At 41.3% G+C, this 16,768-nt stretch overlaps 1 protein-coding gene across 3 annotated transcripts in view; it reads left to right on the forward strand.

Moving 5' to 3' along the window:
- The first annotated feature begins 1,564 nt into the window (after positions 1 to 1,564).
- Positions 1,565 to 16,768, forward strand: part of Ghr (growth hormone receptor) — a 249,801-nt gene continuing 234,597 nt past the window's right edge. The window contains exon 1 of one of the 3 annotated variants that reach the window (XM_042261499.2): positions 1,565 to 1,979. Coding sequence is in view for 1 of the 3 variants with exons in the window: in XM_076551847.1 (XP_076407962.1) it covers positions 3,192 to 3,417 (226 nt within the window). In the remaining 2 variants the exon portion in view is untranslated. Of the gene's footprint in view, positions 1,980 to 2,632; positions 2,804 to 2,967; positions 3,418 to 16,768 lie in introns of those variants that run through there. The other 2 variants (XM_042261502.2, XM_076551847.1) reach the window with 2 other exon arrangements.

The raw sequence follows: 16,768 nt of genomic DNA on the forward strand, positions 1-16,768 counted from the left end.
AGCCGAAAAAGGAGAGAGCACTTTGGAGAGAGGGGAAGCCGAAAGAGGAGAGAGTACAGGCAGGTTGTAAGGAGATAGACTGGTGTTGCCAGAATCCAAAGTGCATTCGTGAAAGGTCACCTCAGACAGTGAAGTCAGCTTGTGAGGCCCGCCTGGTCTCCATTCCTGTCAGTACTGGCCTTTCAGTCAGCTTGGCAGGCACAGACCACCCAGGAGGAGTTTTGCCTGCCTTCATGGTCTCCTTTCTCAGATTTCACTAGGTGGGTAACTCCCACTTTAAAAGGTCCAGAGTCAGTGAGCGCCACTGCTGTTCCATCAAAGCCTGGTAACCAAAGGATTGTGGGAGTCTCAGAGAAAGCCTGCCTGGGAAACAGGACCGGTTCAAGGCCACTAAGCATCCCAAAACCTGTCCCTGAGTGGGACAGGGATGAAACGTACCATTTCCAGAATCTTTCCCCCTTTCTGTATTCTCGAGCCAATAAGGTAGCCGAGACACAGCCGAGGCTCCTGAGAAGGACGCTAAGGAAAAAGTTTCCAATTGTATGATTCCTTTGGTCCTGTGTTCCTAGGTTTTCACCCCACCCTTGAGATGAAATGGGTATTTTATTCTCTTGCAGTGTTTAGTCCTATAACTGTGACTCTGGCTCTCAACGCAATGGGGAAAGGGGGATAGGGGGGTCCCTTTGTAAACTGAAACTGTAAGAAGGTTCTAGATAAGTGGTGTGACAATGAGCTGTCAGTACAAAGTAAACAGCAGAAAGATCGCATGACCAGTTGCTCCTGCAGATAGGAGACAGTTCGACAGCCCCGAGCTGGACTTTTGTACCTTTGTACCCTTCTGCCTAGAGAAGTGAGCGGAAACTGACCTTTTGGTGCTTCACGAAAACACTGATGTACCACCCTGACTTTGGGAAGTGCTTTGACAACTCCTGCCTGGTTAATTTTTCCAACAAACTGGAACGGGGTAGCAAGAGCCTGTGTCTGAGAGATGAACTGTACCCAGCAGTAGGTAGTTAAAATTCTATCCCTAGGTCACAAAAGAGGACAAACCTCAGACTGGACCCTCGTCCTGCTTGCTGTCCCTGCAGGCCTGTGCTCTGTAATCTAGTTAGCTCTCTGCAAACATGCATGCATTCTCTGTAAGTTACCTACTTTTTCTCCACTTTTTAACCTCTCCGACAGGGAAGCTCCTTATTACTGTGTCCCAGTGACCAGGAGTTTGAAAATCAGGGCCAACTGGGTAACCCTGAGTAACGGCATGGTGGACTCATGACACTTCCCAAGGTGTCTTCTTCCGGCACCTGCAGGAGGTGCACTTCTCTGTGAGTGTCCTCTGAACACACAGCCCGCACTTGGGGACTTCTAGATCCTGCCTTCTGTCGGGGAACCCGGTGGGTGGAGAGCTGGGAAGTCTCCCGCAACTACCAATATTTTCCTCTAGGAGGAGCCCCGCCGCCCAGTTGAGAGTGACGCGCACCAAGTCCAAACTCAGCGCCAGAAAGGCTTCTTCATCCCAGCCCCGGGGAATGAGTAGCGGGGGCGGCTCTCGGCTTCCCCGCAGCGGGTCCGGAGCCGGCCGCCCTCCACTCCCGCCGCCCCATCGCTCGGGCAGCCTGGAACCCCGCAGCCACGGCCCCTCGCTGAACAGAAGGCCGGCCGCCTTTTCCCACCCCTCCCCTCCTTCGCTCTCCCCTCCCCGCCTCCCTTCCCGTTTCACCCCGCCCCCTTCCTCCTCCCCGAGCCTGACAGCCCACGAGCTGCCAAGCAGGGCGCAGCCATGGGAAGAGGAGGCGGTCTAGGGAGCGGCGGCACCGGCAGAGGCGGCTGCTACAGCGGCGGTGGTGGCGGCGACGGCTGCTGCTGAGCCCCGGCGACCGCGGGGACCCCGGGCTGGGGCCACGCGGGCCTGAGGCCTCGGCGCCAGCGGCCCCCGGCGAGGACGCGAACCCGCGCTCTGTCTCCCGAGGCGAAGCTCCGAGGTACTGGAGGGGGACTCCCGGGGAGTCCAGCTCTTATTTCCCCCACTTTGTGCCAGGAGACCTGGGAGTAGACCTGGGCATGCCAACTGTTGATGAAAATGGGGATTACTTTTATGTATTTGCCTAGATAATTTTTTTTTTTTTTGCATGAGTTTGAGGTGGGCTGTATTCTACCCTTCTCAAAAGTTGTTTTTGCTGATGGGTTGGTGTAACCCGATCCATGTCCATGTCCTGGAAGTGTGTGTGTGTCTGTGTGTGTGTGTGTGTGTGTGTGTGTGTGTGTGTGTGTGTGTGTGTGTGTGTTGGCGCTGTGTGAAGCTGAAAGTTCATGGGGTCGACAAGGAATTGGGGGCGGCAGGCGAACCGTCCCAGCCTGGCTCCTGCTCCCACCAGGGTGTGAGGTGTGAGGTGCAAGGAGAGGCTTCCTCCTAAGACAGTTTTGTGAGTCTTCCAAGTTTCCCGAACGTATTTGTTTGCCATCGTCAGCGTGCCAAGCTGGGGCAGGAATTGTCCAGGCTGCTGCTGCTGCTGTCTGAAGCGAGTCCTCGTCGTCCACGGGTGGAGAGACCCTGGAGACTTCTGAGGGTGGACTGTGAACGCGTGACCCCTGCAGCGTTCCGCCTTTGCACGTCTGTGCAGGCTTCAGTTGCACGCCGCCAGCAGAGGAGCTGGGGTCAGGAGAGTAACCGCCACCAGTCTCCATGAACTGGGGTGGAAATTGTGGCAAGTCCAACTGTCCCAGCTCTGGACACAGTCGTGGTTATGAAATCAACCAGGCTCAAAGTTCTGATAGAACTGCAGAGAGAATCTTGAGCACTGAGCGGGTGAGTGGGGTAGGTGCGTGTCTGAAAAGGGGAGGGGGGCGGCGCTGGCTACATGTTGTGGGTTCAGGACAGGGCTAGCCACCTGTGGGTGCATGGGGGGAAACTATTTCTGGGCAAGGACTTTATATATAGCTCTGGGGAGTGTGTCTGCAGTACTGGCTGCAGGGCTCCGTGGTCTGGCTCTAGTGTATGTGCGTGTGTGTGCTGAAGGAGTGTGCCGTGTGTGGGTGCTGTGCGTATGGGCATGTGTGTGGGAGCGCCCTGGGAGGTGTGTTGGCCTCCTGAGCCAGGGCGTGGAGAAGGAGAAAGAAACCGTAGTCTGGAAATGGTGGTTTCTGGAGCTCTCAGGAAAGCTGAGTGGGAGAGCATTTGAGCGTATAGGAGATATATGCACACGTGGTTACAGAACTTGAGAGATGAGGGCAGATTTGTTGTGGGTCTCTGTGCCTCTCAGGGTGCTGCTGCTGTTTGTGTCCAGGGGATAAGTGGTCTCAGGAGTGCTTACCCTTCAACTCCACGGGCTGTGTCTGAGGCCGTGTTTAGCTCTTCCTACAGAAATCGGATGTATCGTAGCAACTGTTGCTCCACGCTCCTTCCGACATGGACCACTCATGGTGTCCCTTTATTCTTGAGATGACAGCTACTGAAATATTTCCACAGATTAAAATGTTACATAGAAATAAAATAACATAACAGAAAATAGAGTACTGGATATGTATGTGCGTGTGTGCTGTATATATATGCTGTAGGCACATACATATACATATATATGCATGTAGGTATATGTTGTAGTTGGAAGCTATCTTTCCTCTTGAGAAAAGGAAAGCTCTGTGTTCTGGGATTAGATGCTAAGAGGCCTCCAGTCTCTGATTTTTTCTCTCCAGAAAGACCTCTGGATGCACTAGAAGGGTGCGTGTCAGCAAAGAGACCCCCGGCAAATATTATTTGTAGCTTAAAAAGCCCGGTCCAGCCTTCGTGGCCTTCCATCACCCTTATAAACTTTTGGCTTCACGTTAGTCTAGAGGAAATTGGTAAATCAACACTCAATGACACTTCTGTTTCTTTTGGGAGCAAATAGATCACAGTGAAATTGTAGTTTGGGTCTCCTGAACACCACGGAAAGTCGATGCCTAATGAGCAAAGGTGTGAAATGAAAGCCTGTAATGCAGTGGCAAAGTGACGACATTACCGCATATTTTCTCAAAGTGAGCCCAACTTTGCCTAGTAAATATTTGCTTCAGTCAGGGTTTGTGCCTGTGTTTTTGATTATTAGTTTTTAAACAGTCGACTACACCCCATAAACCACTTTCAAATGGACACAACAGGCCTTGACTATGCTATCGCTGGCGCCTGTGCTAACAGATGTTTATGGTGCTTGGTAACCTATGGGACTGTCATGTGGAGTGTCTTGTTAGCTCAGGACATAATGTTTATAGCACAATGTAATAAATGAAGCTACAGTTGCAGCCTGCTTCTGCCAAGTGCATGAAACACCCCCTTGTGGAAACAAATCTTGAAGTTGATCCAACTTGGCCAGCCTTTTTGGCTATCTGCTGGTGAGCATTGTTAATGTACAGATAAATCTGAGAGATACAGGAGGAATGTGGGGCAGCAGATTGTTTAGCTTAGAAAAAGGCATAGGCTCTATTTGTAAAAAGCTACTAACCTGAGGATTAAGCGTCTCTGCTCTTTCCACTAGCAGATGCCATGATTTTGGAGGCTTTTGCTTTACACTCAGTCTGAGCCAAAAGACCAAGAAGCAATACATAGTTGCTCTTGAAGACTGAGTTTTTAAATGTCAATAATGGAAATAGGTCTGCTTCTTGGTGTGTGGCTACACAAACCTACACTTTTTTCTTTACAAAAGAAGACTGGATGTAGCACAGAAAGACCACCTAGCATGCATAAGGCCCTTGGATCAATCCCCAGCGTGAGGGGAGACCTACCCTAACATAGTAATGGTCTGAATAACATGAGCATGTAAATCTTGAGTTGGCGAGAACTGGAGTTTGATAAGGCTGAAATCAACCCCTCAGCGAGTTGTATAAGCAGGGAGGAATGTCCTGTTTAGAAAGTGAGGTTTGTTTTTCCCCAATCTGGAACAGCTACATGTAAGAAGTGATATATCTGCTTAGTTTGACGACTACTTAAAAGGTGACTTTATGCAGTTTGTGAATCTCCACTTCAATGTCTTGTCTAGTCAATAACTAGTCTGTCCTGGAAAGAAATAGACAAGAAACTGAAACCTTGCTTTCTCACTGGTCAGTTTATTCTATACCATTCTCTGGAGAAAATTCAGCCTTGTACTAAATCAACTTATTAAAAAAGCAACCTACTTACTTACTCTTCAACTGAATCTAATCTTTCTTGCTATTTTATAGAAATCTTTCTGTATTTGAGCCCCATGTTTTTTTGTTCCTAAATTCTTCTTCTCTGTTCTAGTAGTCTTTCTTACTCACCACGGCACCTTACCTTTCTCTGCCATGAGGAATATGCCTCAAGTTCCCTATTCTTTCTGCCCCTAACTAATACATATTGCCTAAAACACAGATAGGAATTCTTGGCTCTATGCATTCTTTATTTATAAAGACAGCTTAATATTGATGTTTTTTTAGCCATCTCATTACACCATTGACTAATTTCAAACCTGTAAGGAAGATAAGATACTCTTTTTGGATTACTATGTTTCTATAGTTGATGTAATAGCTTCATGTGTTTTTTTCAAGCCTGAACTTGCTATAAATCCATGCAAAGTGTAATAGTGGAAATATAATTTTACATGCTATGTAGATAGCTCCTTAACTTTTTCCTCCCCATCAAAGAATGCCTACCAAGAAAATCACAGGACTAGAATTTTCTGAAGATAAGCAAGTTGCCGCTACATGTTGCAGACAGGTTCTGACTTCGATGTATTTCTTTCACGGACCTTATTGTGTCTGCTTTCATGAGCATGAGTCACTAGTGGCAATCAAACATTTATTGAAGGCTTGTTCTACCCAAGTCCCAGAGAGTGTGCCATCTGGCCTCAAATGAGGTGAAAGTACATTGGGCAGAAATGCTTCCTTTGGCAACTAGGGTTTGAGATGTGAGTAGAGAACATGACTAAATCAACAAGCTGCTTTTTGCTCGGGAGGTAAATGGCTTGCTAATGTCACAGGCAACTCTAAGTGCTCAGTTCCCATTAGAAGGTATAGTCCAGCACCTGTATGAAATTAGGTCCCCATATCCTGCAGTCTGTCTAGCTGGGAAATAGAATAATGCTCTGCTACTCATGATTTATAAGGTCTAAGCTACCATAATGAGAGATGGAAAAGCTGGCTTACACGTGGAAAGGGTGTGGTTAAAAAAGCAAACCCTTGTGTATATGTACCACATTAGACCAACGACTGTGGAACCTGCATGGGACAGGCCTAGGCCCTCTGCATACGGGAGACAGTTGTGTAGCTGGGTCTGTTTGAGGGACCCCTGGCAGTGGGGTCAGGATCTATCCCTGGTGCATGAGCTGGCTTTCTGAATCCCATTACCTATGGTGGGACACCTTGCTCACCCTTGGTGCATTGGGGAGGGACTTGGTTCTGACTCAACTGAATGTACCAGGCTTTGCTGACTCCCCATGGGAAGCCTTACCCTTTTGGAGGAGGGGATGAGGAGTGGATCAGAGGGGAGACTGGGGAGGGGGACAGGAGGAAGGATGAGAGGGGCATCTGTGGTTAGCATGTAAAATGAATAAAAAAATTTTTAAGAAAAAAATAGCAAGCCCTTTAGGGCTCATTGACTGGAACTTTGCCACTTATACACTGATTATTTCCTCTGGAACTTATTTTTCTCTTCTAAGAAAATAATAATGACTACCTTGTATTTCCACATCTATGAGGTCTGTAGCAACTATGTCTTGTGAATACCTACCTGCTGTGATTGGTTTGATGTCTGGGGCTTCTTAACAAATTTTGAATTCTACTTCTATCTGCTCAGGATTGTCCACAAGCGTGTCTATGGGGGTTGTTTGTGGTGCATGATAATCATTTCTCTAGATTAATATGATCCTGATACCAGTGAACTATAATTATCAGGTTATAAATGTGTTGAAACATAAGCCAGCCTATATCTGTATGGTTGGATCTAAGTTAAAAGGGCATCCTAGCAAGAAGATCATGTGTGAGGAACCCAGCAGAGGTGGTAGGAAATTCCCTGAAACAATAACAACAACCCGTTCGTTCTTCATTGGAACATACAAAAATTTTGCAAAGTGAAGTTGTATCTTTATGAACCTTCCAGCATGGAACAACTTACAGTGCTATACATACAAACTTGATATAATAACTGTTTGATTGTTTCTTCACTAGTTTAGAAAATAAAACATTTTAAATAGCTTTGCATTCAAAAATCTTAGAAGAGACATTTCTCTTAATTCCTCTAGTGTACAGGAGGCTTACGATAATTCATTGGTCCGAAGAAAAATTCTTATTATTTTGCTTCAAAAATGTGCTTATTAAGAATCATGTCCACTTTTCCTGCTAGTGTTAACATTGCAAGGGAAAGTAGATTGCAACCATTGCAGAGCAGAGTCATGAGCAGGTACCTCCCTTGCCTCCAGCTGGTCTGATACCAGATGCTGTAAGCCCATCTGCACTTGGATGATGGCTGATGAGAAATTTAAACTTCAGTTTTGCTTTCTGTTTGTCAGAAAGTTGACTTTGTTCTTGGGTAACATGATGACTAGGAATCCCAATTCATCCTGTCAGTTCCCATTTGGGACTCCTTCATATCAGGTGATTTTTAGCCTAGAAAATTTCCATTTGGCAAAACTAAGTGAAGAAAACACCTGGTAAAGGAAATATGAACGATACATTGTGAAAAGATGCCGGCAAATAAAGACTGTTCAATATCTTCTTCCCAAAAGGACAGAGAAAAATACCAGAATCCCTGAGCAAGGCAATAATAGGTGAAGAAAATACACCATGCTTAGATTGATCAAATAAAAAAGATTAAAACAAGAAGCCAGAGAATGAAGAGGAATGACATATTAGCAGTGTAGTATCATCTTTCTTATAGATGTTGCCCAGGTGATATCTTAGTTTTCATACATACTCACTAAATAGTCTATTGATGGCTTTGCCTTAGTAGTATGAAGACATATTGGGCAAAGGGTTAACAAGAGACTTGAGGAGAGCCTGGGGCCAAAGAGATGCAGATAATAATGATAACTGGATCTAGGTATGGAGTGCAATTTTGTTTGAATTCCTTAGTTCAATAATGGCACCTGATGACAAGCGTCCCAGAATGAATCCTGACCACAGCTTTGAAACATCCACAAGTTCAAACCATATGGAGACATGATATGATTTCTTCTTTATTAAAAAAAATTATTTTATGTAGATGGGTGTCTTGCCTGCATATAAGTCTGTACATCTCATGGGTGACTGATACCCACAGAGACCCAAAGAGGGAATCACCTCTGAGTTGGAGTTACATCCACTTGTGGCCTTCACATGGTTGTTGGGTCCTCAGAAGAGTTCAAGTACTCTTCATTGATGTGACATCTCTCCAGCCCTCATTTAGGCACAGTTAGGCTGGGTCTTCATAGACCCCCATCACAGCCAGGAGGTTTTAAGTTTGGTTGCACAAAATTGAGCATCTCTATGAGAATTATATCATCTAAAAAGTTATTTTAAAAATACTTTGGGAAAGATGTTGAATAAATAAGTCCCTGTCCCAGGATACAAGTTTGGCCAAGCCAGTGGTATTTTTTTTTTTTTGGTATCCCTGTGTAAAATCAAAGACAGAGCATGTATTTACTGAGTCATTAATGTCTCCTTACAAATGTGATACACATCAGGAATATAAAAATAGTATAGTGCATTACTCTTGAATTAGGACCCAACATTCAAGATAGAAATGTAAGATTACTAATGTATATGAGATTATGAACAACTAATAGCTAAGTTCAATTAAAAGTACTCTCATAGAACTATAAAGTATATAGTTTTTTTTTTAAAGAAGGGGTGTTTATTTGGGCCAAAGCATTTGAAAGGAGGCCCCAATAAGCAAAGCAGCTCTTGAGGCAGTTCTTACAATGTAGTAATTTCTTTCCTTAGATACAAAGGATTTAAGATGTTTTATGGCAGGAAGTTGGGAACTGAGGACCAGAAAGTATGCCCAAAGCTCCCTAGGGTTATTGGTAACAGATGATCAGGAAGGGCTTACCTGTGGATTTTTGATGTAATAGAAGCTCTTCCAGTACCTACAGATGCTGTGTATATGAGCTCCTCACTTGGGTTGGGCACTGGGGAGGCCACATTGAGTCCAGAGCTTGTTGGAAGGGTGGGTAGCTGCTGCATGGTATTTCTGCACACTTCTGTTTCTCAAGTGTTATATAAACTCAATTTCAACATTTCTTCTTTAGTACTATTCTAAGAGGCCTGTTAATCATGCCAATAATAAGATTTCTCTTTAAGAACACTCTATTAAGCATGCCTTACAAAGGAAGAGTTATTCTGAGGAGCCCACCTACCCTTCCATTTCCCTGTCCCGGAGCTTCTAGACCTTAGGTCATGAACCAATCACTCTAAGTTCTGTCTCTATGCCAGGTAATGTAGAGAGCATTTGTAAATATATTTATAATAAGAATTTAAAAGAGTTATATGTTTTTAATTCAGGGCTGCTGAATTTTTGTGAGACCAGGAACAATTCTATACATACACCTCCTAAATGCCAGGAGACCCCTACTAAATCTTCTAAGTAAAGCATCCTCATTTTATTTAAAGATGGAAATAAGAGTCCTTACAATGAGAGAATCACAGATTTACAACCCAATTCTATCTTTATGCTAGACTCTTTCTGTTATATTTTGTTAACTCCTATAAACATAAAATATGAAAACGGAATCTCTTTTCATTAGTGTGCTTTCTATTGTTAATAACATAATACTACTTGCTGGGCCAATAATGTAGAAAATAGGTTTATTTTAGCTATCAGTTCTGGATGTCTATGGGTGACAGGCCATATATGAAGATTGTCATACAGCTAACCGTTTGTAGGCAGTTCAGGGTGTTACATAGCAAGAGGCAGGGAGCATGAATATGTGTCTTGCCTGGTCTTTTCCTCTCCTCTCGCAAAGCCATGACTATTTGGTCATAGGAGTTCCACCCTGATGATCTTATCTATTTCTAATCACTTCCCAAAGGCCTCATCTGTAAACATCATACTTGGATCAACTTTCTACACTTTCAGTACCTCACAGGGATTAAATTTCAACACATAAACCCTTAGGGGATACATTCTGGCTACAACAAACATGTTTATCTATGCCATTCATACGGGAGAGTAACAGTTAGTTGGGTTAACTATCCAAGTGGATAGAATGTGAACTGAGACACCTGATATACTTGACCAACAGTTCTTTCCATTGGGAACACACGCAGATTTGCCATAAATTTCAGTTTGGCAGATGCCAGTGAGGGGTGTCAGCTATTGTGAAATCCTAAAGGTAGTTTGGTATTCTACACAAGGCATGAAGTAGACTTTGAAATCAAAGAGGTCTGGCTTCTTCACTTGGTGTAGATCCAGCTCTGCCTATTTTTTATTAATTTTCTTTATGAATCTGAGAAGGTTAAAAATCCCTCAGATTTCTCTGCAAAAATGATGGCCATGATCCTTACTTCACAAGGCTTCTATAATTTAAATGAGCGGAAGAAGTGCCTGGCAAATATTGAACTCACCAGAGGGAGATGACTTCCTGCAAGACCCTGTTGAGACGATTGAAGATTGAAGACTTCAAATCTTCACTGCAAAATGCCCACTTGAAACTAATTAATGTGTATTTTTTTAAATTCTTCCTTCTTATCCAAGACAACTAAATTAGGGCTTTAATGAGTTCCTGAAGTGCTCATTTGTTCTGAACTTTTAAAATCTCTCTCCTTTAAAAAGCACTGCTCATTAAAGATTAGCTTCTTATGACATCCCGGTCACTGCCTAAGCTGTTGCTATATTGCAAAAATACAGGGTCATTTACCCGTATCCTTATTGGTGACTTGTGAAACTTGAATTTTAAAAACCATACTAAAAGTTATTCTTGATGCACGTCTATCTCCCAATGATGAAAGATCCTTGGCAGATCTTTCATCATTGGGAGATGTCTATCTGCCTATAATGAAAGATCCTCCCTAAGCAAGGGGTGCTTTGCAAAGATAAGGGATGATTGAAAGTTGATTATGGTAAGGACATTCCTGGGTAAAGAATGCTTATGGTGATACAGTGTGAAGGACAGGACCTGGGGAGTCCACACACAGAAACAACAATTTTAATTTTTGACGCTGAAGAAATATTCCTACATAAACAAGTAGGTACACAATTTCCCATTATAAGGGCAATTTCAAATTCTTTATCAAAGAGTAGTTGTCTAAAAAACTAAATCCATAACATTCCTACAATTGGAAAAGGGACACATAATATAACACATATATTAATTAGCAAGTGAACATGAAGAAATAAACATTTCCAAGGAGAAAAATAAACCCTGTGTATAGTAAAGGAATACTGAAATGAATTTGCTAAAACAGGTCTGCCCTTTCCACTGGACATGACTGATTTGCATTTGTGTGGATAAAAGTCATTTTCAGACTCATTTTTTTAACATTAAATTCTAACTCCTCACAACTGTGAAATAGTCTAGTCAAAGATAAAGACTCTGGCCCTATATAAGACTGCCTATTTTCCAGATGCATAACTTAAACAGCTTTTGGCTATGGGAAATTTTAAGTCCAAAGTAAAGAGAATAGTATTTTGAGTCTCAGGAAGTGATTAGTAAGCTCGAGCAATCATTAATCATTAAATTAATATAATTAATATTAGTCATTATATCCTGTCATTTCATAAGCTATGAATACTTTTGTATTCATCACCAACTAAAAGGTCCACTATTTTAAATATATATTTGTCAATACTTTGTGGGTAGAACGATTATGTACTTTTCAAACCAACTTTGGTTTACTAAAACACAAGTTATGAGGGAGGAAGGATTTTAGCAAAGTAACAAAGTGTGCATAGATCTTCACAAGGCTAGTTCTCTTCTCATTCAAACCAACTGTCTCCTCCTTGGGAAAATGCTTCCCAGAACCTCACTGGAATAACTTCTCCTTACTAGGTCAATATTTAATTTGATCCTGTTTTATTTTCTTGCCACTATTCATCATTGGTATTATCTTATTCATTAATTTGTGGTCAATTTAAAAAGCAAATTTAATATAATACTATCAGACAAGTTTCAGTCATCACCTAGTTTCCCATGCTTTATTCCTGCTAACTGTGAGATTCTTATCTCTGACAGATGAGAAAAATGAAAGTCAGTTAAGTTTCTTGTCCAGTGACTCACAGTAAGTAACAGCTAAAGCTTACACATCTTTATTTTATTCTACTCTTAATAATATATTTAGTTATTTCCACTCTTCTCCATATGCTGAACCACTAACCTTGGTGGCTTTGTTCTAGAGAGACAGTGTTTTAAAATTATCTGCTATCAAACTGCAACAGGACACTGAATTAAGAATTAGCCTTGAATTTACAAATTATTTTTAAGCTTATGCTTGTAAAACTTGTTTTTTTAAATATGTTGATGGGCACATAAATTAACAGCAAAGCTCTTTAGAAATTCAACCATACTCCATTCACTAGTAGTGTTTTGATACAGAGTAGTAACAGATATGAAAGCAAATGTCTCCAGGGGGAGGATATTGACGTTGCATTATAATTTAAAGAATTTTGTTATTTTATAGTTTTTCAATTTTTCTATAGTTATTGGCTATTTCCTTTTTGAGAAGTTACATGAAGGATGTAGAATATTCAAGGAAATCTTTGAGTGATCTTTATATTTGCAGTGCTCCAGCTAAAAACTACTCTCTGTTGGGTTGGAACTTGGGGCATGAAGTTCAAAAATATGAGTTCTTGTAAATTGCTTGAGCTTTGACTCTGGGAAGATAAACAACATGCATATCGAGGCTAACCAACACCGAAATTCTTCTAACCTCTAATTCCAAATTGAGACAAGAATGAGCTTTAAGGTTTTTTGTTTATTTTTGTCTTGATTACAAGTTGCTGGAAGTCTAGAGTTAGTATCTAATAACATAAAATCTAAGCAAAACACAAATTATTGGCTCGGAAAGATATCTAATTTCAAAGATACACACAGAAAATCATGTAAAATGAACATTTTTTTCCATCTGAAGGGGTAAAAGTAGAGATTGATTAAGAGGCAATCCTTTATGCATTTCAATATATAAAATGTTAAATGTTTTTAAAGGAGAAAAGCCATTGTCTTTCAGAAAACATATATGAGGTTGTTATTTTTACTTACATGGCTATATTAATTTGGCATTGTTTTCAACCATGACCTTTGATCCTTTGTATATATAATTATGAGCACAATCTACAAATGTAGATTTGTACAAACTGTACCCCATTAGGCCTCCTTAGGGACCATGTAATGTACAGAGAACAGATCCAGCCTGACTGCCCTGTATGCCTCTAGTCAACAAAAGACTGTGCATTGATCCTTTCTATACACAACCCTTAGATCATGTAAGTTGCAGAGACAAACTTTCTCCTTAAAAAAAAGGGGGTGGTGGTGGGAGATGGCTAATAGGGTAAAGGCTTTATGCACACAAGACTGACAGCGAAGAACATACATAAAAAGCTGGATATGGTGGCTGGAGAGATAGTTCAGCAGTTAAGAGCACTAGCTGCTTTTCCAGAGGACCCAGGTTCAATTTCCCAGCATCACATGGCAGCTCACAACTGTCTGTAACTCCAGTTCCTGGCAATCTGAACCCTGTTCTATCCTCTTTTGGTCCATGTATTACACAGACATGTGGGCACAATACCCACACACATACCGTAAAATAATAAAATACTTATTTTTTAGAAGTGAATGTGCTCACATACATCTGTAATCCTATCACTCCTGCAATGAGATAGGGAACAGAGACAGGAAAACTACTCCAAAGCTCACAAACCAGTTAGCCTGGAGTATGCAATGTATCAAGAAGAGGCAGAAATGAGAGACCCTGCCTCAAACAATGTAGAAACAAAGTACAGACTCCCAAAAGCTGTTCTCTGACTGACACATACCTGCCCACACTCATATTCATTCTCTCTCTCTCTCTCTCTCTCTCTCTCTCTCTCTCTCTCTCTCTCTCTCTTACACACACACACACACACACACACACACACACACACACACACACAAATAAAATAAAAAAGTATAAAATTTTAGGTTTAAGCCTTGAGTGTATTTCATTTTTTGAGTAAGATACTCTCTTTCATCATGTGTCTAGGAAGTACTCCAATTTCTAGAAGGAAAAAATGTTTACATTAGCCTTTCTATGTCTGAATTTCAGATTTGCTTTCGTAAATGCTCTTGTAAGCAGTTACAAGGCAAAGGAGTATGTCTTCTTGATTTAGCATACATCTAAATCATTAGCCTAAACAATCACTGCTATGTAGTCTGCACTAAAGTGGTGCTTCTTGTGGATTCCAAGCTCACTTTTCATATGAAATTGCTTAATCACAACCAATATCCCATGATTTATTTGGTTAAACAATCAAGAAAACTAACAGTGAGAAACTAATTTGATAAGGTATCCACAGGTGACATGCAATATAGTCAAGATTCAAATGCAAATAAATCTTCCTAATTCCAAATGCATCTAACCCTCATTTTTCTAACAACTACCACCTATGTTGTATCCTTTCATATTCTTACTTTCAAGACATGTGGTTTAATTTCATTCCCTTTGGGTGTGCTGAACTTATATGGCGTATTGTTAATGACTGAAGTAAAGTTGAAGGGAACGTGTACAGCTTTAGAGATTGAGTCATTCCTTGGGCATTATGAGTTCTGATTTTGTCGATCTAGCTCCTAAACTTTTTGGAAAACTACTTTGGGAAAACCAGATGCCTTTTTCTTTACTGTCCTCTGGAGACACTCAGATGAAAAGGAACCAAGAATCTCCAGCAGCCAACATGGAATCAGGAGCCAAGGCTCTCTGTTTAGTAGACCTCTTACTAACAACTACCATGAGAATAAGGGTATTCGTTAAGTTTTCATTGTCATCATAAAACATCATGACCTAGGCAACTTACGGAAGGAACTGATTGGTGCTTACTCGTCAAGGGGGGAAGAGTCTATCACCAGCACAATGGGGAACGTGGCGGCAGGCAGGCAGGTGTAACAGTGGAGTAACAGCAGAGAGCTCACATCTCTAGGGCAAGCAGAAGGCAGGGAGAGCTAATAGAAATGGAGCAAGTCTTTTGAAATGTTAAAGCCACTCCCAGTGACATGCTTTCTCCAGCAAGGTCATACTTCATACTCCTTCCCAAACAGTTCCACTAACCAGGAACCAGGTATTCAAGCATATGAGCTTATGGGAGCCATTCTCATTCAAACCATCACAGTAAGCATGGAGGTGAAGGCCTTTCCCAACTCACAACAGTTTGACTGTAACCTTGTAGAAGACCATAAGCTAACATCATCCACTTAAGCTGCCTCTAGGACCCTATTCCCAGTCTCTACATTAACAAATGCTAATTGTTTTAAACTGCTGAATCTTTTGTTAATATTTTATGGGCCAATACCTAATTAACACAGCCTAATGTTGCCTTAGGCATTTTTCTTAAAAAATAAATTATATTAACTTCATTAAACTTAATATTTTAATACTTGATAAAGCAAGGTGAGACTTTAAAGGAGAAAATACTACCACATTGAAGTAGCAAATGGTAAGGCCAATGAACACAATGGTGCAATGGTTGTGGACTGCTTTATTTGATTTTGTAAGTCAAAGGATAATCACTTTTTAAAAAAATCTATGATTTCAGGTCCTCTAGCTGGATAAGTAGGTAAAGGTACTTAGTGAATCCTGACAAACTAAATTCAAATCCTGCGCCTCACGAGGTAGAAGAGAGCCAACTCCTGCAAGTTGTTCTCTGGCTTCTACTCACATGTACACACATACACATACACACACACACACACACACACACACACACACACACACACACACACACAGTAAGTAAATACATTCTTCTGAAATTCATGATTTTAAAAGAAGGATATTAATAACAGTATTTCTGAGGATACCATGTTGAACTTTATAGGAAAACTTGGGAACTATTTTGTTTGGTTGCTCATCATGCAGGGTTCAGTTGTCAGGAACAAGATTGTACTTTACATGATTTAAGGGGGATATAAAGCATAGTTGAATTTTAACCTCTTCCCTGGTAATTTTCCTCAGCTTCTCAATAGGGTCTTGGAAGCTCATAAATCAAGGCATTTCTCGGTTTTCTTTATAAATGGCACTGATTCTGCTTTATGGCCACTTGCTGTTTAATGAATGACTCATGTCTGATTCATATCTTTAGATTTTTGAGTCCAAGAATTGGTATGAGACTCAGAAATGCAGTATTCTAAGCTCATATAAAGATGGACTCTGAAAAGAAGAGAAGTTATATATATATATATTAATTGGTTTGCGTGCATGTGTATGTACAGAATTTGAAACATTTTAACTCCTTATATAGATGTCTATTGACTTGTCTCTTAAAAATTACATGCAAGTGACATTTTCTTATATACTGACAAAGTGATTAAGGGAGCCACGAAATTCATTCATGAGGTAGTATTCAGAATGACTGCAAAGTAGGAATGGTGGTTTTCCTGTGTCTCAGGACTGGAGATGATAGATCACCCCCCAACCCACCCCAGTTATTGCCTTTCATGCTGTTTTCCCCGTGTAGCTTATGCCATGAATGGTCAAAAAAAACTTTCTATATTGAACCAACCTTTATGAAAGGATGTCTGAACTTAATACATGGGGTGTACTATAGGGGATGGAAAAGATAAACACTGATATTATGAGTGCAAATATTCACCATTTCCAATTATTATCTCATTTGTTTGTTAACTCACAAACA

Source organism: Peromyscus maniculatus, chromosome 15, assembly GCF_049852395.1.
Source record: "Peromyscus maniculatus bairdii isolate BWxNUB_F1_BW_parent chromosome 15, HU_Pman_BW_mat_3.1, whole genome shotgun sequence".
In the NCBI taxonomy this organism is placed as follows: Eukaryota; Metazoa; Chordata; class Mammalia; order Rodentia; family Cricetidae; genus Peromyscus; species Peromyscus maniculatus.